The following is a 24,839-nucleotide window of genomic DNA, read 5'->3' on the forward strand; positions in this document are numbered from 1 at the left end:
CTCCAGGGCAAATTAAACTATTTAAAATAAAATCCACTGACAAAGTCTGGTTTGTTTTCGAGGTCGAAATTGACAATCGCCAAACGAAAATGCAGAGAAACCAGGTGGGGAAGGAGGGGTCCTGGTCCCCCTCCTCAGCTCCACTCGCTGCCTGCTCTGCCAGGCCAGGCACTATCTTCTCCCAGGGCACTGGCACCGTGGCTGCTGGCTCTGGCTGCCAGACCCGAGCCAGGGCAAAGGGGTGAGGAAATCCCTTCGGGACAGAGCCCCGCCGCACCCGCACAGGGGGCACTCAGCCAGGGGAAGGAGGGCCCCAGCTTCTCGGCTTCACAGTGGCTCCCCACCAGCCCGCGACGACTTTGCAGACGGGCGCCTTGGCCTCTGCTGTGCTGGGTGCCAAAGCACCAACCGCATGGAGCATCCCAGGGCTCCCGGAGCCAGCACTGTCCCCAGCCACCAGCCACAGGCACCATCAGAGCCACCACCGTCCCTGGCCACCCTCGTGGGGCATGGCTGCCCAGGAGTGGGGCTGCAGGCAGGGTGACCGCACCGCTGCTGACCTGGCTAGCTCCTGGGAGCCCCCAGGCACAGCCTCGGGAGAGGATTTGCCCCTTAATGCCCCTAGATGTGTAGATCGAGGAGAGGTTTCTTCCCCACAGGTCTCCTGGGAAGTGCAGCCAAGGCTGGCAGCAACCTGGCACATTGTACTTGAAAAAAAGGCTGGTGATGTAGGGACACTGGATCTGCCTCCACACTGCATGCGCAGCCCCCCCCTCCAGTGTACCCCACCAGCTGGGCCCGAACCATCTCGGCAGGGTGGGCCCACACCTTGTCCCACATCTCTGCCTGGATGGGGTCTGGGTGCCCCCCAGTAGACGTAGGGGGCTTCGCAGTGCCTTCCCAGGGCACCGGCATCCCCAGCTATCACCCTCCCCAGGGGCCACTCGCGGGCAGGACTCCCACCCCAGTGAGGGTGTCCCACGGTCCCGGGGGACTGTGGCCGCTCTGCCCGGGGCGGCGGGGGTCGGGGGGCACAGCGGCCCCGGGGCTGCCCTGATCCCCATGCTCCGGCTCAGGGGAACCCGGCCTGGCTGGACCCGGTTCCCCCGGTGGGGAGAGGAGCCAGGAGGGTGGAGGGGGCCGCGGCCGGGACTCTCATCTTCTTAGAAGGAAAGAGCATGAAGGGGAGCGGGAGGGGGCGGCCGCGCTGCCCGGAATGGGCCGGCGGTGGCTGGCGGCGCGCCGAGGCGGGCCGGGCCGGGCGGGGCGGCGGGAGGGCGCCGGGGAGCGTTACAAGAAGCCGCGCAGTTCCAGGAACCCGAGGGCGGGCTCTGCGCCCGCTATAAGAGGCCTCCCCGGGCGGCCCCGGCAGCTCCGCCGCCGCTGTTCAGCCGCCACGCATCGGCACCCGCCGCCGCCGAGACCGGCATCGGCACCCGCGCCCCAGGTACGGAGCTGCCTGCGGCGGGACGGGGATGGGCACGGGCACCGGGAGGGGGAGACGAAGACGAAGACCGGTGCGTCCCGCGGGGAGGGATAGCCCGGGACCGGGGATGCCGATTCCCTCCACCCGGGAGGGGATAGCCCGGGACCGGGGATGCCGGTTTCTCCCTCCCCTCCCCCCCCCCCCCCCCCGGGAGGGAGATAGCCGAGGGCCACCGGAGCCGGTGCGAGAGGACAGCCGGGGAGTGGGGATGCCGGTGCTCCCCAGGGAGCCGAATAGCCGGGAATGCCGGTGCGCCCCAGCAGAGCAATAGCCGGGGTCAGGGGATGCCGGTGCCCCGCGGGGGAGGGCGATAGCTCGAGACCGGGGATGCCGGTGCCCCCCGGGAAGGGAGAGCCGGGGACCGGGAGTGCCGTGGCTCACTGCCGTCTCTGCCGCAGGTGATGGTGTAGCAGCAGCTGCTCCTGGCAGCAGCACCCCGAGCACGCAAAGCTGGCTCCCTGCGCCATGGTCACCCACAGCAAGTTCCCCGCCACCGGGATGAGCCGCCCCCTCGACACCAGCCTGCGCCTCAAGACGTTCAGCTCCAAGAGTGAGTACCAGCTGGTGGTGAACACCGTGCGCAAGCTGCAGGAGAGCGGCTTCTACTGGAGCACAGTGACGGGCGGTGAGGCCAACCTGCTGCTGAGCGCCGAGCCAGCTGGCACCTTCCTCATCAGGGACAGCTCAGACCAGCGGCACTTCTTCACCCTCAGTGTCAAGACAGAGTCGGGCACCAAGAACCTGCGCATTCAGTGCGAGGGCGGCAGTTTCTCCTTGCAGAGTGACCCTCGCAGCAGCCAGCCCGTGCCCCGCTTCGACTGCGTGCTCAAGCTGGTACATCACTACATGCCACCTGCGCCCTGCACTGTCCCCGAGCAGCCAGGAGGGACCCTGCACCCCAAGCGCACCTACTACATCTACTCAGGTGGTGAGAAGATACCCCTAGTGCTGAGCCGCCCACTCTCCTCCAGCGTCTCCACCCTGCAGCACCTCTGCCGCAAGACCGTCAATGGGCACCTGGACTCCTATGAGAAGATGACTCAGCTGCCAGCTCCCATCAAGGAGTTCCTAGACCAGTACGATGCCCCCCTGTAAGGGGCCGGCGGAGCGAGGTTACACGCTACAAGCACAAGAGCAGGGGACAGGCACAACACCCCACCAGCGCAAGGACTCGCAGGGCACGCCAAGCCTCTGCCTCTGGGAAGGAGAGGAGGGGGACTGTGCGAGCTGTGGTGGGCCTAGGGCTGTGGCCAGCACAGCCTCGTGCCCTTGGTGCTGGAGGGACCTCCCCGAGGAAGCGTGACACCCCTTCTCCATGGGGAAGGAGACTGCTCTGGTCAGACTGTGGATGTTACAGTGCGTCCAGTGTGGAGGCCCGTCACGGGCGGGTAAAGCCCATTGGCAAAGCCTCCGGGGGCTGTGGCAGCCAGGACAGCACCCATGGCATGGGGGGACATGCGCCCTGGCAGACGCATCCCCGCTGCCATGGTGGGACCACACCTAGGGTTGTCCTGGCAAGAGCCCCCTTCTGCCACCAGAGAATGGAAAGTACTGGGGTCCAGCTAGTGCCTGATCGCTTTTCCTCAGTTTTAAGGGGAAAGTGTTTTTTGCCCATTACTGTACTTTACCTCTTGCTGCCTCCTTGTGGGTGGAAGCTCCTTTCACACCAGGCCCCAGACTTGGAGGTCGCTGCCTTTTTTCCCCCCGTTGCCATTTACCAGGGGACTAAGCCTTAATATTCTCCCTGCCCTGTGGTCTGGGTTACTGCACATCGTTTGGTGACACTGCATGTTAACGGTCCCAGTGACGTCCTGTGAAGCCAGAGGGGAAACAGCGTGTCCTGACACTGCTGAGAGTCCCGCACGACGACATCTGAAAGGAGCGCCCCGGGGACCCGGTGTTGCCGCTGGACCGTTACTCCTGAGTGTTACACCCCACCTCTGCCTGGCCATTCCCTGCAGGTCCTGGCCATGCTGCTCCGTGGGGACACTGATTTCCACAGGAATGTGGTGGGAGTATCCCCTGGAGCGCATCATCTCGCAAGTGCTTTGCGTCCGCTTGGAGAAGCGGTTGGGTTTTTTCTGGCTTTTTTTTTTTTCTATTTTTTTTTTTAACCTAAGGGATGTTTACAGGCCAACGTGAATCACTGTCTTTTATAAAGATTCCATCTTCACCTCCAGCCTCGAGGGCTGAGCAAAACCATGCTTGAAAATTCAACCAAAACAAAACTCAGATGAAACTTTGCACATATTTATATTTATATTCAGAAAGGAAATGTTTCCATAATTTATAATAAAGAGCACTATTTTTTAATTAAAAACCCCAGATCTGGTTTGTTTCCTCCCCTTCACCCCTGAGGCCGCTCAGGCCCCTTGACATGATACACGTCCCTCCCCAGCCGCTCACTGCGACACCAGGATGGTGTTTACACCACGTAAGTACTGGCTTCTTGGAGCCGCTCTCCATGCAGGGTGATCCCACCACGGTGACTCACAGCCCGGTGTGCGTAAGCACTGTCCAAGCACTCAGGTATGTCTGAGCCCCATGACATCGCTCTGCTGGCTGGGCCAAGCCGTGAGGCGCTGTGGGAACAGGACCTGCTCCCAGCTCCAGGCACATGCTGCAGCTGCAAACTGTCCCTGGCCCCCAGGGCATGGCCCATTGTCCTGGGCACAGAGGAGCTGAGTTGGTGGCTAAGGCTGGCCCATGGTACAGCCCCAAGCACAGACCTGCTCCATAGTGCTCGTGCAGTGACATGCTGCCCTCTGCAATGAGTCTGTCCTGCCTCCCAGCGTGCCCCCAGCCCACGTTTGGGAGGGGAAGGTGGAGGTGGTGCATGATGAAGAGTGAAGAGTTGTGGGAACAGGGCACCAAAAGGCACAGGGTTAGAAATGGATTTGTGGTGCTTCTGCTGCAAGCACAGCAGGCTCAGGGGAGGGGGGGGTAAGCAGGAAGGCAGAGACGGATAAGTAGGGAGGCCGAGGACATGCTCACCCCAATGGCAGAGCGCTGAAAGCTCTGGCCCTGGGCCATCAGGGCTGTCCAGACTGTGGCCTGGCCCAGAGCAGCTGTCCGAAGAAGAGGAGGGAGAGGATTTCCCCCAGGGGTCTCCAGCCCCCAGGAGCACCTGGCCCTTAACCTTGCCTCCCGTGGAGGCACTGGCTGGAGGGTGTGAATGAGGCATGGGAATAAACCCATAGCTCCGGCTGGCCAGAGGGGAGGGTGATGCCCAGCTGGAGAGCTGTGTGCAGGGGCATGTAGGGGAAACTTCTGGGAGGGGGTGGCTCCCTGCAAGCCTGCCAAGCCCCCAGCAGCAAGGAGCAGGCTGTGCCCTGTGCTTCACAGCCCCTCCAGCACCTGCACAGCACCCTCAGCCCTGCACCAGGGGCATTGTGTTGAGTGTTGTGCACGGTGTTCCCACCTGGGGAACCCCAGCTGCTGGGAAAAGGTTTCCCTTGGGAATCACCCCAGAGCAGATGGATGGCGATTGTGTCTGCTCGGGCTGCAGGCACAGCACGGTCCCAGTGACTATTTTGGTGCTGCTCTCCAGAGCTGTGACTCGCGGGCTGCCAGGAAGCACCGTGCAGCCTGCCCGGGCACCCGCCAGAGCTATGCGAGGAATGTCCATGCGCACGGATGGCCGCCCGCCAGGCCCTGCCGAGGCACATCCCCGACGTCAGGGCTCCCAGCAGCACCGGTGAGTCCCAGTCCTGTGCCAGAGAATGGGGTGGGAGCTGTGCCACGGCGCAGAGCAGCCCCCACCCAGTGGGGAGCATCACACCTGTGGCACTTGCAATCCCTGGGGAGGGACCTGAAGCATCACAGCTTTTGGGCAGAACAAGGCACAGCAGTGGATGGAGAACTGGGGTCTTGGGAGGGCTGAGCACCCCCAGCCTTCTGTGGCAGAGTGAGGGGGCTCACAGCACCCCATGGTGGGCCAGAGCTGCCCTCTGGGGAGGGTGGCCAGGCTGCCTGCAGCAGCCCTGCCTGACACCCCCGGTCAGACCCCAGCCCTCCCATCACTGTGGGAATGGCCCTGGCTTCGCCGCTTCCCAGAGGGCCCTGGGCACCTGCACCACTGTTCAGGGTCCTCTCCTCCCACTCAGGCTGCGGCAGTGCTGCAGCCCACTGCTGAGCCGAGAGTCCGGGAACTTCACCAGCCCCACGGGTTTCTTGGAATAAACCCAACCTCACGGCAGTGGTGACGCAGCAGCCGACGGGCAAATCCCTGCTGAAGGTTTCACAAACCTCTTGCCTTCCCCAGAAAAGCCAAGCGGACTTGGCCCCGCATTTCGTAAGCGGCCAATCAAGCGTGTCATGGGCAGCCAGTTCCCCTCTGCCCCACGGCCAGGGCTGGCTGAGCTCACCCCCGCAGAGGCTTCCTGGATGAGGAAGGCGTTCCTGGCGGTGATTAGACCCTGTGCCTGCGTGGTGGTGTGGGGAGCCAGATGGGAAATGGGGCATGAGTGCAGGGGGCCAGGAGTGGGACTGGAACACCATGGTCCTGCAGATCCCTTCACCCCACGTCTCCTGGGGCTGGGCACCCGGCAGGTGCAGCGAGGTTGCCCACCAAGCCGAGACCAAGAAGAGAACACCACAGCCCCGCTCACCCTGAGACCCCAGCTCCCAGCTGCCTGGCTGGGAGTACTTGGGAAATCAGCTGGCATCCCCAGAGAGGGACTTGGGGCAGCCTGAGGACCAGTCAGCAGCAAGCAGAGAGATGGCCACAGTCAGCCAAGCTGGGCAGCCCAGCAGCTGAGCAGAGCGCCCAGTCTCCTCACTGTGCCGCACCAGCCATGGGGTGGACCAGGCACCGGCACAGGCACCAGCACCAGCACAGCACCCTACCAGGCAGCGGCCCCAGGCCCTGTCCTCCCTGTGCTGGTCAGGCAGCATACAGCTGGAGGCTGAAGCCATCCGTGACTTTCCTCTGTGCTGGGGCTCAGCCTGCACCAGCAGGGACAGGACCGGACGGGACGGGTCGGCCAGCAGTTCTGCTCCACCTGCTCTGAGGATGAACAACCCAAACCTGGCACATCTGGGCTTAGCTGGACAAACCAGCACTGGCCCTGTTCTGCCCAGGGCACTTTTAGGCAACTACAGCCCCCTGCACCAACCAGGTGTCCCACCACACCAGCCTGCGGCACAGAGCTGCAGGGCCTGGCCTGTTCCCAGCCGCTTCCCGGGTGGGGAGTCATCCTGGCTCACGCACCTCTCCAGGCAGTGTGGGAGCCACAGGCTGAAAACCAGCCGAACTCACTGCAGCTGTAAGCACAGCGTGTGTCCGGTGCCACCACCTCCTCCATGCCGTGATGGTGGCTGTGCGGAGCAGGGCAAGAGCAAACCGTGCCACACAAGAGCCCACCGAGGTGCTGCGGCACAGGAGGGTGGCTGCACAGGGACAAGCAGCTGCCCTGCTGTCCCTGGAAACCCCTGCCCTGCCCCAGCCTGGCTTCCCCAGAGGGGTGTGGGGCAGCCACCAACGCTTCCCACCACACTGCCAGCTTGTTACTGGCACGAGAAGGAAGTGTCCACTGGGATGGCAAACCCAAATCCTGTGGGGTCAGGGGGTGCAGGAAACCTACTCTGCTGCATACCAGCATCTGCAGACCCAAAAACAGGAAACAACTGCAGCCTACAGTTGCCACGGGCAGACAGCCTCCGGCAGGGCAGGCAGCATGGCAGCTGGCAGGGCTCGGCCAGGCACTGCGGCTCTGCTGCGGGTACCCCAACTGCACAGCAAAGCCCAGCCAGGCACAGCCAGAGGCCATCCCTGGGGAGCAGGACAGACCATGAGGGTACCCCAACCCCACATTGGGACCAGTAGCCTGCCTACAGTGCACAGAGAGCAGCCCCATTCCCTCGTGGGAGCAGTGGCCGTGGCAGGAGGGGGACCTTCCTGCTTGGAGCATTCTTGTCCCACCTGGGCCACACCAGCTCCCTCCAGGCAGGATGCACAGGCAGGACAAGCTGTGGTGCAGATGCCAGCCCCATGCTGGCCCATCCGAGAGAGCCCATAGGACTGGGCACAACACACAGCCCACAGCAGGAGGGAGGTGGTGCTGCATGGGGCACCCTAGGGGTATCCCCCTGGGCTGGCTGGGCCATCACCCAAGGGACCAGTCACTCAACAGCCTCTCCTGTCCTTGCACCGGAGAACTGGCGGTCGCCCCGAGGAAGGTAGCAGTGAGCGGCAGCACTGGCAGCCGCCGGGGCAGCAGAACCAGGCAGGGAGCTCACTGCAAACACCCTGACCCCGCGGCACACCCCTCACGCACTTCCTCCTGCCTCGGCTCCACAGCGCCAGGACATTCCCACATCCACTGCCGCGTTTCCCAGTAGGATGCAGGAAAGGGCTGCGCAGCAGCCGGGGGCTTACTGTAAATGGCACCACCTGCTCCGTACGTGGCAATTCCTCTGCGGGCCATGGACATGGGGACGGCTGAGAACAGGGACTGAGACATCTGCTCCCCAGCATGCTGCCAGGAAGCACGAGCTCAGGCTCTGTGGCACAGCCCAGAACTGGTGCTGGCTGCCCTGGCTGTGGGCTTGGGACAGGTGATAGCTCCCTGCACTGGAGGAGGAGCGGGGCTGCACAGCCATGCAGCTTGACATCCCTGGGGCCCACAGGAGGCCCATGGTCCCACAGCATCCCCTCGTCTTGCCCCTCTGCCCTGGGCAGGTGCACACAGCACAGCTCTGTGGTGTGGCACAAGGTCCCTGGCCCTGCTGGGGCCCACCCCATTGCTAGTGCAGAGGAGGCACAGCCTTGCTGGCCAGGGGAGCCGCAGGGCTCCTTCATCATGTGCCTGGCTTGGCCCCTGGCTCTTCCCAGCCCAGGCAGGGCTGAGAGCAGTCAGGGAGCATGGGGCAGCAGTAGGACCCCCATGCCCAGGCCAGGGTGTATTTTGGGATGCAGACGAGCCCAGAGGCCTGTGTACGTCCCCATGGAAACCCCTCTCTGTTGTTGCTTCTCCAGCCAGACCAGCAGTCAGCTCAGAGGGAGCCAGCAGCTGTGGATTCCTCACTCCTTCCATCAGCAGCTCCACGCCAGGCTGCACTGTGCCCTAGTCCCCCTCCACCCAGCTTGCCCATCTCACCACTCCACCTTACCCACCGGTCAGGCCAGGGGTCCTGCTGCCCTACCAGCCAGCAGCACCCCAAGCCTTGAAAGACGCAGACCCTTTACCCACCCCATAGGACCCCGCAAGGTAGCAGCCTCTCAGCCTCTCCCGCTGCCCCACAGCCCCTGCCTGCCCCTGCTCACTCCAGCAACTGCCTGGGGCTTGGTCCTGCGACCACTGGCCATGGTGTGGGGCAGAGGTCTTGCTGCCCACACAGAGGCGGATGTTCAGTGTGGAAACACACACACCCCCCCGGTGCATTTCCACAGCCTGGGAGGAAGTTTTCATCCTGGCAGCAGCAGCTGGAGCCCGAAGAAAGTCTTGACATTTCAGAGGAAGGTTTCAAACAAAGCTGCGTTGCTGTGGCAATGGCAGCCGCAGGCCCTCCCGCCCCATCCTGCAGCTGGAGACATGGCCAAGGCAGAGGGAACTGCAGCCCAGCACCGGCACTGCTGGGGCTGCTGGGTGGGCAGACGGCAGTGGGCCATGTCCTGCAGCCCCAGACCTGCCCCTGTGCTGGTGCCAGAGGGCCCACTACCAAGTGCCGCCTGTGCCATCCCCATGTGTGTAGGGCTGTGTCTGGGGTGGGCTGAGGGTGCTGGTACACAGGCAGAACCCATCCTGCTCCTTCCCTGGGATCAGCCCTCTCTCGCTCCCCACCAGTGACCCTGGCCTGGGCCCATGCTGCACTTGCACCTGCATTTGCAGGGAGCAGCAAGGAGGCTGCCACTGGCTGTGGTCACTGCTGGGCATGGGCATGCCGATGGCACGTCACGGGAGGTCCCTGTGGGTGCTCCGGGCAGCAGGCTGCCAGCTGTCTTGGGTGTGCTTGCCCAGCACAGTGCAGAGTCCTTGGATGACCCTGGCAGAGCAGCCGTGGGCAGGTGCCAAACCCTAGCCCTGGAGCATCCCTTGGCTTCGCATCAGCCCTGGCCTCGGCCCCGGCACAGGAGCAGGCAGTGGTGGTGCTGCACATGCAGCTGGGGACAGGGCTCCGGGACATGGGACCCTGTATCCACATGGCTGGTGCTGCTGCTCCCAGTCTCCTAGTGTGGCCCTGCCTGCCTGCCCCCTCCCCACCAGTGCACAATGCCGGGGTCCCAAAGATCCCCACAAGCCTGGTGGGCTGTGTCAGTCCCACAGCTCCCAGGGTCCTTCAGCAGAGAGCAGCTCTGGCCTGTGCCGGGCAGCCTGGGGGTGATGGGCAGAGGCAGCAGCGTGCTGGGCAAGGATGGGACGTGTGGCTGGCAGAGGGCATAGGTGGAACAGCTGTTGCCTAGAAGACCCAAGGGCCCCATATTAGCATTTAACGAGTGGGAATGGGAGCGCTTTACTGTAATTCCAGCAATTATATTGTTCATCCTTGGCAGCCGACACCAGCTGGTGTCCAGTGCCACGGGATCACAATAAGCCACCTGGCACGGAGACTTGGCAGTGTGCCGTGCCGCCGGGCAGCCAGCCAAGGCAGGGCAATAAAGGGCTGCAGAGCAAGGTGTGAAGTACGGTAAGGGCCCGCCCCAGGAGTTCCTGTCACCGGCACAGCCCCAGCGCACAGGTGCTGGTCAGGACAACCCCAGTGCCTAGGAATGCCTGCCAAGTCCAGCAGGACTGGGGATCACCAGCCCCGTGGCTCCAGGGAGCCGAGCTGTCACCTGGCAGGGACCCGACAGCCTCTCCGCACCCCATGGCAGCCCCTGCACCCATGAAGCCTTGCTGGGGCGCTGAGCTGCAGCTGCCAGCAGCAGGATGCTCCAGGCAATGAGTGGTGTGGAGGGCTTGGGGCAGCAAGGTGCCAGCAAGGTGGAGGGGAGCCCCCGCTCACTTGGCACAGGAGGTGGCTCAAGGACAGGGCTGAGGCTGCACTCAAGGGCCTGTAAGCCCTGGTAACCCAGCATCCAGCCCAGCCAGCATCTCCCCAGCCCCTGATCACCCATTGCCGCTTCCAGGCAGGCGCTTCCCCCAGGCTCTCCTTCCTCGCATTGCCCGCCCACCGTGGCCCAGCTGCCCCATCCACCGGGTGGTCCCCACTGGTGGATGGGGCTGCGCAGGAGCAGGGGACAGTTGGCACCCAAGGGATGGGAGTGTGAGCCCTGCTGAGTCATCACTTCACTGTTCTCGTTTTTCCATGGTGCTGTTGTGCAGTTTGCTGGAAGCCAGCTAAAAGCCATGACTAATCTGTTCTCAAAACAAGCACAAAGAGAGCAGGGAGGTTTGTGCAAACCCCGCGGGGAAGGGGGGGTGAATCACGGCACAGGGCTGGGGGAGGCGAGCAACCAGGAGCAGCTGGGATGCCCAGCCAGGGAGCAGCCCCGCCAGCAGCACCTGCACTGGGTGCCGGGGGTGGACACAGCCCAGGACTGGGCAGGGGCAGTGAGGACCCCCGAGCTCCCCTCCCATCCCCTCCCCGCACAGTGCAGGCTGGGGTGCAGGCAGCACGCCGGGGTGGGGTGAAGCAGGCAGGGCAGCCAGGCGTGGGCCATTGGCACTTGGAAACACACGTGCAGTCACCAGGGTTAGGGCTTCCATCCTGGTCGTTTCTGCCCTGCAGGGAAGCCACCGCCAGGGAGGCCAGGATAGGAAGCGCAGGAGTTTGCTCTGGCCGGAATCGGGCATCCATTGATTTGCTGTTATTAAAACCAGAGCTGCTGTCGGGAACTCTGCAGCCTGGCTGCCCTCGCACACGCTTCCTGGAAAGGGCCGTCCTGCATGCCCCCGCCGGTGGGGGACGGTCCCCCCAAAGCACCTGGACGAGGCACTGGCCTGTACAGGGTTCCAGTAGCAGCCAGAGCAGGGGAGGCCCCTGCAGGGAGGGGAGCCAGGGAGCCTGTTCCATGCTTGGCGCCCAGCAGTTCTCAGCCCCAGAGCCCCCAGCCCTCCTCAGCTGGCCCGGTACCACCAGTGCTGCCCGTGGGGCTCAGGGCAGCCCTGCCACCCCACAGCGGGTGCTGGTAGTGTCGAGGGCGTACCATCACTCACTGCTCCTTTTGTCTGCTGGGCTGAAGAGGGTTTACTGGAGAGGCAAAGTCATTGCTTCCAGTGGGGGATGAATCACCCCTGTCAGGAATTCTGCCCGGGGGCTTTTCTGTAAGCGCATGGAATTTCGACACAGCCAAGGGCTGAGGCCGCCGTGCCCTCCCGGCCGTGCGGGTCCCTCCTCCTTGCACAACCTCCCGCCAGGGTTCCTGTTCCCAGCCTTGGCCCCGCAGCCACAGCAGCTGCCAAGGGGCACAGGCACAGGCATCCCGATGGGACGGTCCCTGCCCACAGTGAGGAGTGGGCTCTGGGAGCCACCAGAGCTGGTGACACGGCCAGGATGAGCCCAGGTTCCCAGCATGGCATGGCTATACCCACCCACAGAGCTGCATGGCTGCCCCAGCCATAAGCAGGTCCCTGTGGGACCATGGGCTTGATGGTGCCACCTGTGCTCAGCACCGCAGGTCGGTGGCTGCTGGCGGGCTGTCACTGCAGCAGTTGGCTGCGGTTCAGAGCCACCAGCTGTGCTTGCACCCACAAGCAGGTGCCGACAGAGGGGAAGTGGTGGATCCCAGTCACAGTGGGCACATCACCTCAGCAGCAGCATCTTCCCTCTGCCCTGACCAGGCACATCCCACTGGCAGCACCCCCGACTGTCAGGAGCAGAGTGGAGGATGTTGATGGAGTGGAGCCGTGTGGCCATGGATGGAGGGGCAGCTCCTGGCAGGAACTCCCCCACTGCCCCTGCCCATCCTGGTGCTATCCTGCTGTGGGGTCACTGCAAGGGGACACTGCTGACCTGGGGTGGGACACCAACAGCCCAGGGGCTGCCCTGGCATGGGCTGCTGCAGCCCCACGGCCAGGCTACAGCTGGAGGGGACACAGGGAGGATGCTGGAGCCTGGGGGCTTTCCTGGCAGCCAGCAGTGACCCCACAGGAGCCGAGCCAGTTGGTGGGGCCTTGCCAGGGCTGGGGTTTCTCTCGGTTTCCACACGCTGCAGAAACTTTCTTTCAGAGCGAGAGCAGAGGGGTTTCTTGATAAGGGGGGAAGCACACTCAGAGCAGGAACTGAAACATCACCTTTTAGACTGGCAGCTCTTCCCCAGGCCAGCCGCCCAGCACAGCCTCATTGCTCTCCTGGCAGCTTTGCAGTAAAGGGGGCTGCTGGAGAGGGGGCTGACCCTGCCCCACACCCAGCCCAGCCCGCCAGGGCCCAGCGTCTGCTCCAGCTGTGCGCACAGCATGGCCCCACTCTCTCCAGCATCCCGCTGCAGCCCCTGCCTGCACAGGCTCATCCCATGTCACCCCTGTGAGGGCCTCCACAGAGCCTCAGCCCTACCGTTCCCCATGGCCAGGGCAGACCTGAGCCCAGCCCCACACCCCCCTCCTTCACTCAAAGCCTCTGCTGCCCAACCAGCCCACTCCCCCTGGGGGGCTCTGCTGGCACGCTGGGACCCGCCCTGGGGACAGAGCAGGGGGACACGGTGGTTGGCACACGGGAGAGGTGAGGGAGCTTAGGCAAACGCACCAGGCAGATGAAAGCAGCAGGAGCCCCTGTGAATGAAAGTGAGCCCCAGCCCAGGCTGCGGCCGCAGTAGCTGCACCGTGGCAAGCATGGTGTGGGGGGACGGGCTGTGCCGGTTCCCCAAACAAAGAGTCCCGCAGGTGAGGAGAGCAAACAGCCGGCTGCTGGCTGCCCCACAGGGCCGGCACTGGCGAGGCGAGTGCATTGTTGTGGGAAAACAGAGATAACAGGTCCCACTTCCCGGAGCCTCCTTTCCTGGACATAGGGCTGCCAGGAGCAAAACATGTGAGAGCCTGCTCCCAGGAGGCCCTTCTCGATGCGAATATCCTCTGTGCCCCGCTCCAGGCATCCCAGCAAGGCTCCCAGTCAGGCATGGCCCCACATGGCCAGCGTCCCCAGTGGGAAGGCACAGCTGCTCCAGGTAGGGCAGCCCAGCGCTACGTGGGGGTCGCAGGACTCACAGCCTTTGCAGCCTCCCTGTGCCAGCGGCAGCCGGGCACATCTGCAACAGGCAGCTTCAGTGCAAAGGGCCCACGTGCAGCCGTGCCACCACGGCGCTGCTTCCCGGCAGGGGCCAGCCGCCGTGCATAGCCACCAGCCACAGCTGCAGTGATGCTTCCCGGAGGGTTGGGTAATTTGCCTGCCCTGCTTTGCATGCCTGAGGCTGCCCCAGGGGCAGGGGGACACAGGGTGTATGGCATGGCCAGTGCGTGGGGAGGGGGGGGCACAGCCACTGGCCTCACCTCAAGGCAGGGCAGGCAGAGGGCAAATCTGCCCCCACCCCAGCACACTGAGCACCCAGCAGCCTCTCTGGGTCGGGGGGAAGGGAAGTGGGGGATGTGGCAGTGGATCAGGACACAGCAGGACCTTGGCTGTGGGAAGTTGCTTTATTTTGCTTTACACTTTCTGCCATTCCTGGAAACAAACAGCTGGAGGGGCCGCTCTGACCTGCCTGCTGGGAAGCAGCCATGGTCCCCTTGGCCCCCTTGGCCCCCGCCCCTCTCTGCCCTGCCAGGACACTACACACCCAGGGCTGCCTGCAACTCTCCAAGGAGCCGCTCCTTGCCCAGAGGGGCTCCCATGGCCCCCATGGGGCTGCTGTGGCTGCTGAGCCCAGCCTGCCCCCAAAACCAGGAGCAGCTCATCCAACCACGCCAAAACCAGGGCGACATTCATACCTTGGTGTCACAGAGCAACCCCAGCCCCGCAGGCTGGGACGGCTGCTCTCAGCCCCCCTTTTCACTGCATGCAGCACTGGTGAGCACATGGGCTGCAGTCCAGTGCACGGAGGCTGAGCAGCTCCATCCCAGCCCTGAGCTGCCTGCGGGCTGCGGTCCCCGTGCACCAGGGCTGAGCAGCTCCATCCCAGCAAGCCCCACACATTAGCACCAGGTTGATTTATAGAAATCCAATGGCTGGGGCTGCCAGTGCCTCCTGCCAAACCTCATTAACGGCTGGCCTGGGAGCAACGCAAACAGCTCGTGCAGCAACAAGGAAATCCTTGTTTAAGCATTTCTGGCCATGCAGGGCCCTTCCCCTCACACCCAGGGGAGGAGGAGGAGGTGCAGGCCACAAGCCCCAAGCTGGCACCACCTTGGCAGCCATGACGAAGGAGATGCAAGGGGACGCAGCAGGGTCTGTACAGGGAGGAACCCCCTAGGACGGGCTGTGAGGGAGTGGGAAGCCACAGGGACACGATGGGGTGCAGAGGGCTCCCATGCTGCAGCACCAGGGTCTGTCCTCCTTGCACCACCACAGCGGCACTGGTAACCAATGGGGACATGAGGACACCGGGGTGCCAGCAATGGACGACCAAGGGCTGGCTCAGAAGTGCAGCACTGAGCTGACAGCTTCAGGCTTTGTGGCTCACTCCTGCCCATCTGCGCAGGGCCACTGGCCGGCCCTCCTGTGCTGTGCCATGCCAGGCCATGGGGCAGAGCTTTGCCAGGGCAGACCAGGGCTGTCCCAGAGGGATTCACCAGTCCACTCTGTGCAGAGCAGCCTGGAAGGAGCTTCTGCAAGGGGCTGGAGCAAGATCCTGCCTGCCCCTCAGTGCCCTCTGCTCCCACCCACGCTGGGTTTTCCACACAAAGTGCTGGCTGTGGGCGCAGTGAGCTCCAGGCATACAGAGCTGCTGGGAGGCTGTGGGAGCTGGCGCCGGCACACCTGCCCTGCGGCAGGCACGGGGCACCAGCACGGCTGGCCCACGGACCTGGCACCGGCAAGCTCCAGAGCAGCCTCAGCGACCTGCATCCGCCTGCCCCATGTGTGGCTCAGGATCTATTTCATCATCTGGAGAAAAGCATTTACTGCCAATAAACGGGCTAATTAATTCTCCTCAAAGACCTCTCAATTATTCATCTCGGGCCACAGAGAAAACAATTACAGCGCTTACCTCAGCCCTGGCTCGGCCAGTGCAGCAGCCAGCATGGGGCCAGGGCTGGCGGCAGGCAAGGCACGGCCAAGGCCAGCCCAGCACAGCCCCTGGCACAGAGCCCCAGCTCCCAGTGCTCAGCTAGCCCCGGCTCTGCCCACCTGGCAGGACCAGCCCCACGATGCTCTGGGGAAGGGCTGCTGACCTGGCACAGCCACCCAGCCCAGAGCCATCGCCAGCAGTGGTGCTCTCCCAGGGTGCCTCTGAGAGCTGCTCCCAGCACCAGGACTTAAGAGCAAGGGGACCCACCTGGCCCCCTGCACCACTCCTCACCACAGGGCACGTCCCATGGGATACATGCAGCCTCCTCACATGCAGCCGAATCCATTGCATCTCATTCACCGAGAGCACAGTAGCAGTCTGCTCCCTCCTCACCATCCACCTGCAGTGGTGTCCTCTCCCCGTTCTCACTGAGCAGCCCAGCCACCCTCCACACCTCTGCGCAGGGACCCACGCCTTTGAGCCATGGCCAGACACAGCTGTGGGTGCCTGCTGCAAGCTGGGGCTCAGGCCGCACACCACACAAGCTGGCTCCCAGCACCACCCAGTCCCATACAGCACATCACTTCTGCTCATCCAGGGACAGGCAAGACCCTATCCCACCTGGGGACCCAACCCTCTGCCCCGCAGCCCCAGGGGCCAGGCTGTGCTTGGGTCCCCTTTGGAGAGGGGCTTTTTTCCCAGACCATTCTCCATCTCCTCAGCACTTGGGATCCTCCTTCTGCCCCATGGTGGGGTTCAGTCCCTGCTCCCTCCACCTCAGCTGCACCTTGAGAAGGAAAACCCTCTGCGCCACTGGCAGTGCGAGCTCGGTGGTCCTTTCCCACGGCATGGCCACACCACACCTGGGCAGGATGTGGGCACAAAGGCTGCCTGGGGCCGGGCTCCATGTCAGCTCTCTCCCACCCGCCTCCCCCGTGCACGGCGGGTCACGCTGCTCTAGCACGGCCACCCTGCTGCCCCCCGGGACCACCCCCAGGCCGCTCCGGGGAGCGGGGGCATCGCTGACCCGGGGCGGGCGGCCAGAGCCCCCTGCACGGCTCCGCGGGGGTCCCGGCCCCGGGCTCGGAGCCACCGGCCGGGGCAGCGCGGGGGGCCCCGGGCGGCCGCGGGGCCGGGCCGGGAAGGGTTAAGGGCAGCCCGCGCCCCCCCGGCGGCCGAGGGGCGGGCCTGTCGGGAAGCCGGGATTTCTGCGGTGGTTTTACTGGAAAAGTTGTTGCCGGCGGAGGGAGGGGTCACCCGAGCAGCCCCGGCAGGTTGGGGGGGGGGGGGGGGTGGGGGGGACCGGCAGGCACCGCACCTCCCGCCAGCTCCGCTCCCGGGTGCCGAGCTGGCCGCAGCCCCGGGGGCCGGCAGCATCCACCGGGCTCGGGCTCCGGGCTCCGGGCTCCGGGCTCCGGGCTCCGGCCGGCGCAGGACTCACTGCCTGCGCTGCCCGCACTGCCGGGACACAGCACACGGCTCACCCCGGCTGCTGCCCGGAGGCTTCCCCAGCACCCCCGGTGCAGGCCCTGCCCGTGGCTCCTGCAACTAGGGGAAGGATGCCCCTGGCCAGCCCAGGGACCACGGTGGCCAGCTGCTGCCCAGCCAGGGGCTCTGCCCACCGTGTCCTCTGTGAGTGCTCCGTGGGGAACAACCAGTCCTGGACCACGGCGACGGCAATCACAGCCGAACTTCGCGCCACATTTGGCCGGCCCCACCAGTTCTCCTCTGGGCAGTCCCACCCCACCAGGTCGGGGCTGCGGTGTCTGCTGGTCACGTCCGAATGGGGCCATCAGGGGTTTATTCTGGGCTCAGGCTTGTTTGGATGCTATGTGTGTGAGCAGCTGCTGGTGCACACCCCAAGGAGCCCAACACACCAACAGCGGTGGCAGGCTAGGGCTGGCAGAGAGGGCAGCACCCGTCCCTCGGCGCCGCCTCTACCCCCAGCGCAGGCTGGCACTGGCCGCAGCATGGCACAGCACGCTGGAGGCCTGGCAGGCTGAGCCAGGAGCCCAGCACGTCCCAGTGCTTCCAGGCATCACTCCGTGGTTCCCGACAGTAGGAAATCACTTGGCTCTGCGGCTCCTACCCTCCCAGGGATGATTGATGGTGGCTCCCCCCTTCCCCGGGTGGGAGCAGGGCCCTCCAGGCCAGCCAGCAGGACGAGCTATGGCAGCCTGCAGCACAGGCAGCATGGCCATGGGGCTACCCAGGAAGAAATAGCCCCAAGCTCACGGCAAGTGCTTCAGGGTTGCCAGCAGGCCCTGCGGCCAGCCCCAGTCATAGGGCACAAGACACCCATGGTACTGCATGCGCCACCGGTAGTCCAGTGCCTGCAGCTCCTGGCTGGCCCATCCCAGTCCCCTGGTGCAGCCATGTGTGCCTGGGGTAGCTCGGCCCCAGCCCGGCCATGGCGGAGGAGGGACAGCCATGCTGGCCTCCTCCTGGCCCGCAGCCCCTCCTGAGGCACCCACAGAGGGGGTGCATGTGGGGGCCCAGCCCTATGGCTGGGGTCTAGGACACGCAGCCAGGCAAGCAGGCAGGGCCTGGCAGCAGCTGCTTGCAGGGCTGCATGTGGGGCCAGGGGCAGGGGGAGCCCAGCCGGCTCCGGGAATCGCCCCGGCAGCTGCCAGGCTTGTGGCAGGGAGGGCGGGGGGAAACACGATCCTCCCCGGCGGGACCTGGGCTCCACTCCCTGGCCAGACCTTGGCTGCTAATTTTAGCCCTGGGGAGGCACCACTGGAGCATCAGCTCAGCCCACCGTGGCTGCACGTTCGGTGGGGCCGGGAGCCACCGGCCAGCGCTGGCAGGTGGCAGCTGTGGGAGCCACAGCGCAGCCCAGCCCCGGGCAAGCCCCCAGGCGAGCCCCCCACAGCTGCTGGCCGAGCCGCCAGCCAGGCGCCTGCACTGCCCTCCCGCTGCCCACACGCCTGCGGCCTTGGCTTGGCCAGCCCCACATGTGGACACGAGCCCTCCCGTGGGCTCCAGTGCTGGCCCCATCAAGCCCCCACCAAGGCCCTGCTGGGCCCTACATGGTCAGGGAGGATCACTGAGTGCTGGCGGCTGGGGGAGACCCCTGAGGCAAGGGGAAAGGTCCCCTAGGGTCTGGCAGGACAGGGGGACTCGCAGAGGCAGCCCTGCCATGCTGCAAGGTCCTGCAAAGGATGTGGCTACCTCCCAGCAAAGGAGCCCTCTGCATGGCCGTGGACCCCAGGCCCTGCCCAGGCTGGTGGGGGGGCTGCACAGCGCAGAGCCTTGAGCGAGCCCCCTCATGTCTCTGAAACCAGCGCTTGCCGGTGCTGAGAAGAGATGCACAGCCAGGACGGGTGCTCTCCCCACACTAGGCACAGTGCTGCAGCCAGCCCAGCAGCCCCGTGGGGCACCCAAGGGCCACCCGGCCACCCCAGACAGCAGCAGCAGGAGCAGACAGGTGAGCAGCTGGGGAGGCCGTGGCCCAGGGATGCTCCAACCAGCTGGCTCTTCCCGAGAGAGCAGAGAGCAGCTCTGGAGCCTGCCCTGCCCCAGGGCAGCTGCCCCAGACGTGGTGGAGGCCCCAGCCCAAGGGCCCCATGGTTGCACTTCCCCCCAAGCCCTTCACCTGTGGTGTGACCGGCCAGGCTGCCCAGCGCTTACTGGAAGAGGAAGCTGCTGGGAAGGCAGCGCGTGCAGCGGGGCAGCTTTGGGGAGGAGAGGTTCGGCTCAGCAGCCGGCAGAGCTCGGCTGTCCATACTCCCAGGTCCAGGGCCAGTAACGGGAAGTGTCTGCTCTCAGTGACGGTAAATCAGATCGGGGAGATTAGAGGCCTTTTTGCCTAATCATGAGCAGCTTGAAGTTGGAGGACAAGTTCCTGGAACAAAGAGGAAATGGAGGCAGTAAATAAAGAAAAACTGTTAACATGTGGCCCTGCGTGTGAAAAACGTCTCCATGAAGGACTGTTTATGGCTCACTCATCTGCGGGGCTGACAGCACGGGCTGTGGTGGGAGGTGGTGATGGGGCCCCGTGCGCAGGGGTGCAGGCAGGGCAGCAGCCATGCAGGCAGCCAGCCGGGGCAGCTGTGGGGGGCTCTCAGTTGGGGGGGGGGCGAGGGCTAGGGGGGCTGGGACTGTGTCGTGGCTCATAATGGATGGATGAGAAAGGCAGCAGCATAGCAGGGGCTGTGGCGCAGGCAGCTGGACCAGCAGTGTCAGGGAGGCTGCGTGCATAGGGAGGCAGAGGCATGGCGCATGCAAGGGAAGAGGTGCCGGGCAGGCAGGGCCAGGCAGCATGCGGCCCCCAAGGGGAAGGGGGGCACCCGAATGCACCTGCCTCACTGCTTCCCCTGCAAGTATTGCAGAGCTGTGCCCCCCTCCCCACCTGCAGCATGAGGTGGGCATGGCCAAGGCTCTCCCAGAAGAGCACCATGGTCGTGGGCTGGATCCCCCCCACAGAGCATCACCAGCCCAATGGGGGGAAGGCTGGGGGTCTCACTGCTGCACCGGGCACATGCTTCCCTGCTCCGGGGCAGCGGGGATTTCTGCCAGGAGCCAGGCACTGGTGGGCCCCCTCCTCGGTGCAGGCAGGGAGGCGACACCAGCGCTGCTGCAGTACGTGCCTGCCCACGGTGCCACAGGACAGCATGTCAGCTGTTTCCAGGGCAGACGCAGCCAGAAGCCAGAGCCAATTCCTAGCAGCAAGGTCACCCCGTGCTGTCCCTGCTGGCAGCGGAAGCAGCATGGTGGGAGCCATCGCCATTCAGCACGCGGCGCCATGGGCCTGCGGAAAGACTCGCGGATCCCCGCGGAGCCGTGGCCGTGGAGGAGCACACGGCCTCGTGCCAGCGCTCCCTCCATCAGGACGTCCGGGACGGGCGCTCCCAGCAAAGCGAGGGGCCGTGGGACAGCCGGAGGTCCGGTGGCAGCACCCACCCGTGTCCCCCAGCGCCTCCGCCTGCCCCCACAGCGTGACTCGGGGGTGCAGCCGGCAGAGGGCAGAGGCCGGGCAGGACGGAGAGATGGGGAGAGTCTGCAGGGGCGGCTCTGCGGGGGCAGCCCGGGACACGCTCGGTGCCCACGCACGAGCCGTTGCCCCGTGCCCGCCCGTCCCTGCGGCTCGGGCAGCCGACGACTGCGGGTCCCAGCCCCCGCCCCACCTGCGGTGTGGGACGGGGCCGGCCGGGCGATCCCGCCCCCGCCCGGGAGCCCTTGCGGCGGGGCGGTCCCGGGGTCCCGGCGATGCTGGTGGCGCGGGGGGCGGGCGGGGCGCTGCGGCGGGGTCGGTTGCCCGCGGCGGGGGCCGGCGCCGGCGCCGGGGCGGTGAAACCGCGGGTCTCCCCCCGCCCCGTTGGGCGCCCACCGCGCATCGTGGACCTGCGGAGCGACACGGTGACCCGGCCCTGCGTGGGGATGCGCCGCGCCATGGCCCGGGCCCCCGTGGGCGACGACGACTACGGGGAGGACCCGACGGTCAACGGTGGGCGGTGGGGACGGGCCCCCTGCGGCCCCGGGCCCGGCAGAGACGGGGGGCCGCTCCGCCCCCCCCCCGGTGGGGTCCCTGCCTGCAACCCCCCAGCCCAGAGGGCAGCTGGGATGGGGAGTCCGGAGCAGGGCTCTTCCAGGGCTGGGGGCGGCAGCCTGGGCCTGTGGGGTTCCCCACCGTCCCCCCCGTGCCTGCCCAGGGCCAGCAGACGCCCCCTCCCCAGGACCCCCGTGCTTCTTCCCCCTGCAGAGCTGCAGCACCTGGCCGCAGGGATCCTGGGCATGGAGGCAGCTCTTTTTGTGCCCACGGCCACGATGGCGAACCTCATCGCTGGTGAGTGCCCAGGGCTGCACCAGCCCTCCTTCCCTGTGCCCTGGGGCAGCCAGGTCACAAACCAAGAGACAGGTTTAGGCCCCCATCCCATGGAGGGTGTAGAGCGTGAGAGCAGCTCGGCTCCTCCCCGGGGTCCTGAGGAGAGCCCCGCTTCTGCTCAGGAAGCTGCCCAGAGGGCCACAGACAAGAGCTGTGGGCAGCAGATCCTTTCTGACCCGGGTGTATCTCCTGGCCCCTTCCTTGGCCCTCTCCACCTCAAATCTGTAGCAGCGTGATCCCACTCAGACCCCAGAGATGCTCCCTGCTTCATGCTGCTGCTGAGCAAACCCCCCTCCTTGGGTCTGCTCGTCCCTGTTTCACACTCAGCCTCCGCTCTGCTGTGTTAACCTTTACCTTGTTTGCTTTCCTGCCCTCCTGTGAGCAGGTATCTGCTGTGGGAGCGTGGGCCCCACTCCAGCCCCAGTGATGTGCATGCACCAAGGAGGGTAGGCCGTGCCCCCCCCAGCTGCTCCCCCACCCCCAGCTGCTGTGGTCAGCCCCAGTCCAACAGCCCCAGCACCTTGAGGGACAGAGCAGACGCCCTGTGCCTGCAGGAGGCTGCTCTGCTGCGGCACCACTGTGCTGCATGCCCAGCCTTTACATGCTGCAGCCCCACAAACTGCCAGAGCACAGGCAGCCCATGGGCACCCCAGCTGAGCCTGCTGCCCTCCCGCACGTGCTGCCCGCTGGGTGCTGCCCACAGTGCCCCCTCCTCATGGCCTTCTCCCTCCCAGTGATGTGCCACTGCCAGCGCAGGGGGGCTCAGCTGCTCCTGGGCCGGGACGCCCACCTGCACGTCTACGAGCACGGCGGGGCTGCGCAGGTGGGTGCTGCGGATGGGTGGGCTACAGCCTGGGCTGGCAGGGCCTGGTGGCACTGGCAACGCAGGCAGGGACAGGAGGGTGGCTTGCTGCTGCCCTCCTCTGGTTGCCGGGGCCGGGCTGGGTGGAGGATCCCTTGCTGGGCTGCAGCAACAGCATCACCCGGATCGCCCGAAGCCACAGCCTGGAGCACAAATGGGGGCTAAGCGCACCCAGTGCAGGGCAGGAGGGGACAGAGGGGCAGAAGGCTGGGTCCCCCATGCGCTGCCACCATCTGCCATCAGCTCTGCTCTCTGCCCTGTCCTGGGCACAGGTCGCTGGCGTCCACTCCCAGGTGCTGCCGGACCTGCCAGATGGCACCTTTGACCTGGACCAGCTGGAGCTGACCATCCGTGAGGCCCACGGCAGCCGGTACCATCCACGCCCCGAGCTAATCTGCCTGGAGAACACGCACAGCTCAGCAGGGGGCCGGGCACTGCCCCTCACCTACCTCCAGCAGGTAGGAGCTGTCAGCAGCCCTGTCTGGGTGCAGGCAGCTGGACCTGGCAGGATGGCACCGTAGGGACACCAGGGCCTTGATGAGGATCTTGGAGTGCAGCCCATGTTGGCACCAGCTGCCCCACCGGGCTCAGTGCCTTCAGGGGTCCCTCCTGGCCCAGCTCCTCCTCTGCCTCCCCCCAGGTCCGCGGGCTCGCTGACTGCTATGGGCTGCAGGTGCACATGGACGGAGCACGGCTGATGAATGCGGCGGTTGCCCAGGATGTGGAGCCAGCTCAGATAACCCAGCACTGCGACTCCGTGTCCCTGTGCTTCTCCAAGGTGTGCTCACATGGGGAGGGGGTCCCTGGGGCCAGATTGGACCAGGACAAGCTGGGGCCTCGCCTGTTTCAGGCTATAGGGCTGCATTCCCAGCTTGCAGGCTGGGGCATCCCTGGGTACATCCCCAAGAGGGGTACGGGCAGCCCCCGGGGCAGCTCGGGTCACCCCTCTGGTGGCTCTGCAGGGCCTGGGCGCCCCGGCTGGTGCGCTGCTGGCTGGACGCAGGGAGTTTGTTGCCGAGGCCTGGCGTGTGCGGAAGCTGCTGGGCGGGGGGATGCGGCAGGCAGGTGTGCTGGCAGCTGCTGCCCGCCTCGGGCTGGAGCACGCAGAGGCAACACTGCGCAGAGACCATGACAACGCCCGACGCTTTGCTGAAGGTATCTTGGGGCCCCTCGGCACGTTGGGAGGTATGGACGCCTGCAGCCTGACGCTGCTTTCCCTGCCCGGCTGAGCAGGTTTCCACGTGCTGCCACATAGCTGGGTCCTGCCCTGCCCGGCGGCTCGGTCCGGGCCCAGCCTTATCCCCCTCTCTGCTGGCTGGGCACACCACACCCAGCACCACCCAGCACTGCCAGGGGTAACAGCAGTGTAGACACCTTCCCCAGGCAGCCGTGCTGGATCTCCGGCCAGGCGAGGATGCTGCTTGGGTCCGTGCCTGGCTAGAGTGTCAGGATGATGCCATGCCTGTCCCTGTGGTGCCTGCAATGACACTCATGCTGCACAGCCAGGAGGGCAAAGGGCCCCTCCTTCAGCTAGAACCTGGGGTAGGGCTTGGGCAGTGCTGCAGCCTCCTCTCCCGGGAAGCCGGGCACTTGGCTTGCAGCCTACCACCCCTGCCTTCCCCAGGCGTCCAGGAGCTGAAGTCGCCCCTCTGCTCCATCAACCTCTCGGCAGTGGAGACAAACATCGTGATGGTGAGCATCAGGGGGGGCTGGCCATCCCCTGCAGAGCTCTGTGAGCACCTGCGGGCAGTGAGTAAGGAGGAGTTGGCTGAGACCGGCCAGGCTGTCAGCGTCCTGCTGTTCCCCTGGTCGGCAAACACCGTGCGTGCGGTTTGGCACCGTGATGTCTCAGCCCGCGACACCGAGCTTGCAAAGAACAAGCTGGAATTTGTGGCCAGGAAGTGCCAGGAGAAGCTGGCCCTGGGACTCCACCCAACTCCTCCGAGTGCCGGGGGAGCCTGAGCATCGTCCCAGCCCAGGGACAGCTGCCTCCCCCTTGGTGCTGCAGGCAAGCTGGCGGGCTGGGGCAGCTCTCCCAGCCCTGTCCTGGCAGCCAGCAGCAAAGGGGCTGGGACTAGCCACAGTGTGCTCCAGGCATGTTCCCAACCAGCTGCACCACAACATCCACCCCCGCATGAAGCCCTGAACTTGCAGCTCCAAACTAACGTGAGCCCAGCCCTGGGGAGACCCCAGCCCACCCCCCCCCCCAGTGAGAGCACTGCACCTCCCAGAACAGAACGCCTTTGCAGACATGCCTGGAGGGACAGAGGGAGCCCATACCTCACACCCCCACCCAGACCACTCCGAGGCAGCATCCCCCATGTTGCTAGTCACCCAGCAAACATCCTCAGAGAACCCTCTAGTCCTCTACAGAAACTGTTTCTGTAACTTGGGTCCTGCAGACAGCACCCAAAAGCAGAGCCAGACACCCCCTAGCCCCAAACTGCACCTGGCCCATGTGCACCACACGTGCAAGGATACTGCAGCAGGGAGACAGATCCCAATGGATGGTCAGGGCACAAAATAAATGTATTCTGGCAGCACTGTGGCTGTGCAGAATGTTTTCTTCCAAGTATGCGCCTCCCCTGACCATGTATCAGGGACATCATCCCAGCCCAGAGGTCCC

At 65.3% G+C, this 24,839-nt stretch overlaps 2 protein-coding genes across 2 annotated transcripts; both read left to right on the forward strand.

The window, feature by feature from the left end:
• The first annotated feature begins 1,360 nt into the window (after positions 1–1,360).
• SOCS3 (suppressor of cytokine signaling 3) lies at positions 1,361–3,791 on the forward strand. The gene is made up of 2 exons (XM_064467226.1): positions 1,361–1,447; positions 1,885–3,791. The coding sequence occupies exon 2, from the start codon at positions 1,952–1,954 to the stop codon at positions 2,579–2,581; it is 630 nt and encodes a 209-aa protein (XP_064323296.1). The 5' UTR covers positions 1,361–1,447; positions 1,885–1,951; the 3' UTR covers positions 2,582–3,791.
• Positions 3,792–20,704: 16,913 nt separating this feature from the next.
• LOC135315961 (uncharacterized) lies at positions 20,705–24,753 on the forward strand. Its single transcript, XM_064467193.1, has 7 exons — positions 20,705–20,973; positions 21,229–21,312; positions 22,086–22,174; positions 22,486–22,671; positions 22,854–22,991; positions 23,176–23,368; positions 23,838–24,753. Exons 1-7 carry the CDS (start codon positions 20,736–20,738, stop codon positions 24,173–24,175), a joined length of 1,266 nt encoding a protein of 421 aa, XP_064323263.1. The 5' UTR covers positions 20,705–20,735; the 3' UTR covers positions 24,176–24,753.
• The last annotated feature ends 86 nt before the right edge of the window (positions 24,754–24,839 follow it).

Source organism: Phalacrocorax carbo, chromosome 16 (assembly GCF_963921805.1).
Source record: "Phalacrocorax carbo chromosome 16, bPhaCar2.1, whole genome shotgun sequence".
Classification (NCBI taxonomy): Eukaryota; Metazoa; Chordata; class Aves; order Suliformes; family Phalacrocoracidae; genus Phalacrocorax; species Phalacrocorax carbo.

Excerpts from the sequence above, each read along its gene's own strand:
- LOC135315961 (XM_064467193.1), top strand. The coding sequence starts at position 20,736 with ATGCTGGTGGCGCGGGGGGCGGGCGGGGCGCTGCGGCGGGGTCGGTTG. Across the intron at positions 22,672-22,853 it reads CCCTCACCTACCTCCAGCAG|GTCCGCGGGCTCGCTGACTG; the intron begins GTAGGAGCTGTC and ends GCCTCCCCCCAG. Across the intron at positions 22,992-23,175 it reads TGTCCCTGTGCTTCTCCAAG|GGCCTGGGCGCCCCGGCTGG; the intron begins GTGTGCTCACAT and ends GTGGCTCTGCAG.
- SOCS3 (XM_064467226.1), top strand. The coding sequence starts at position 1,952 with ATGGTCACCCACAGCAAGTTCCCCGCCACCGGGATGAGCCGCCCCCTC.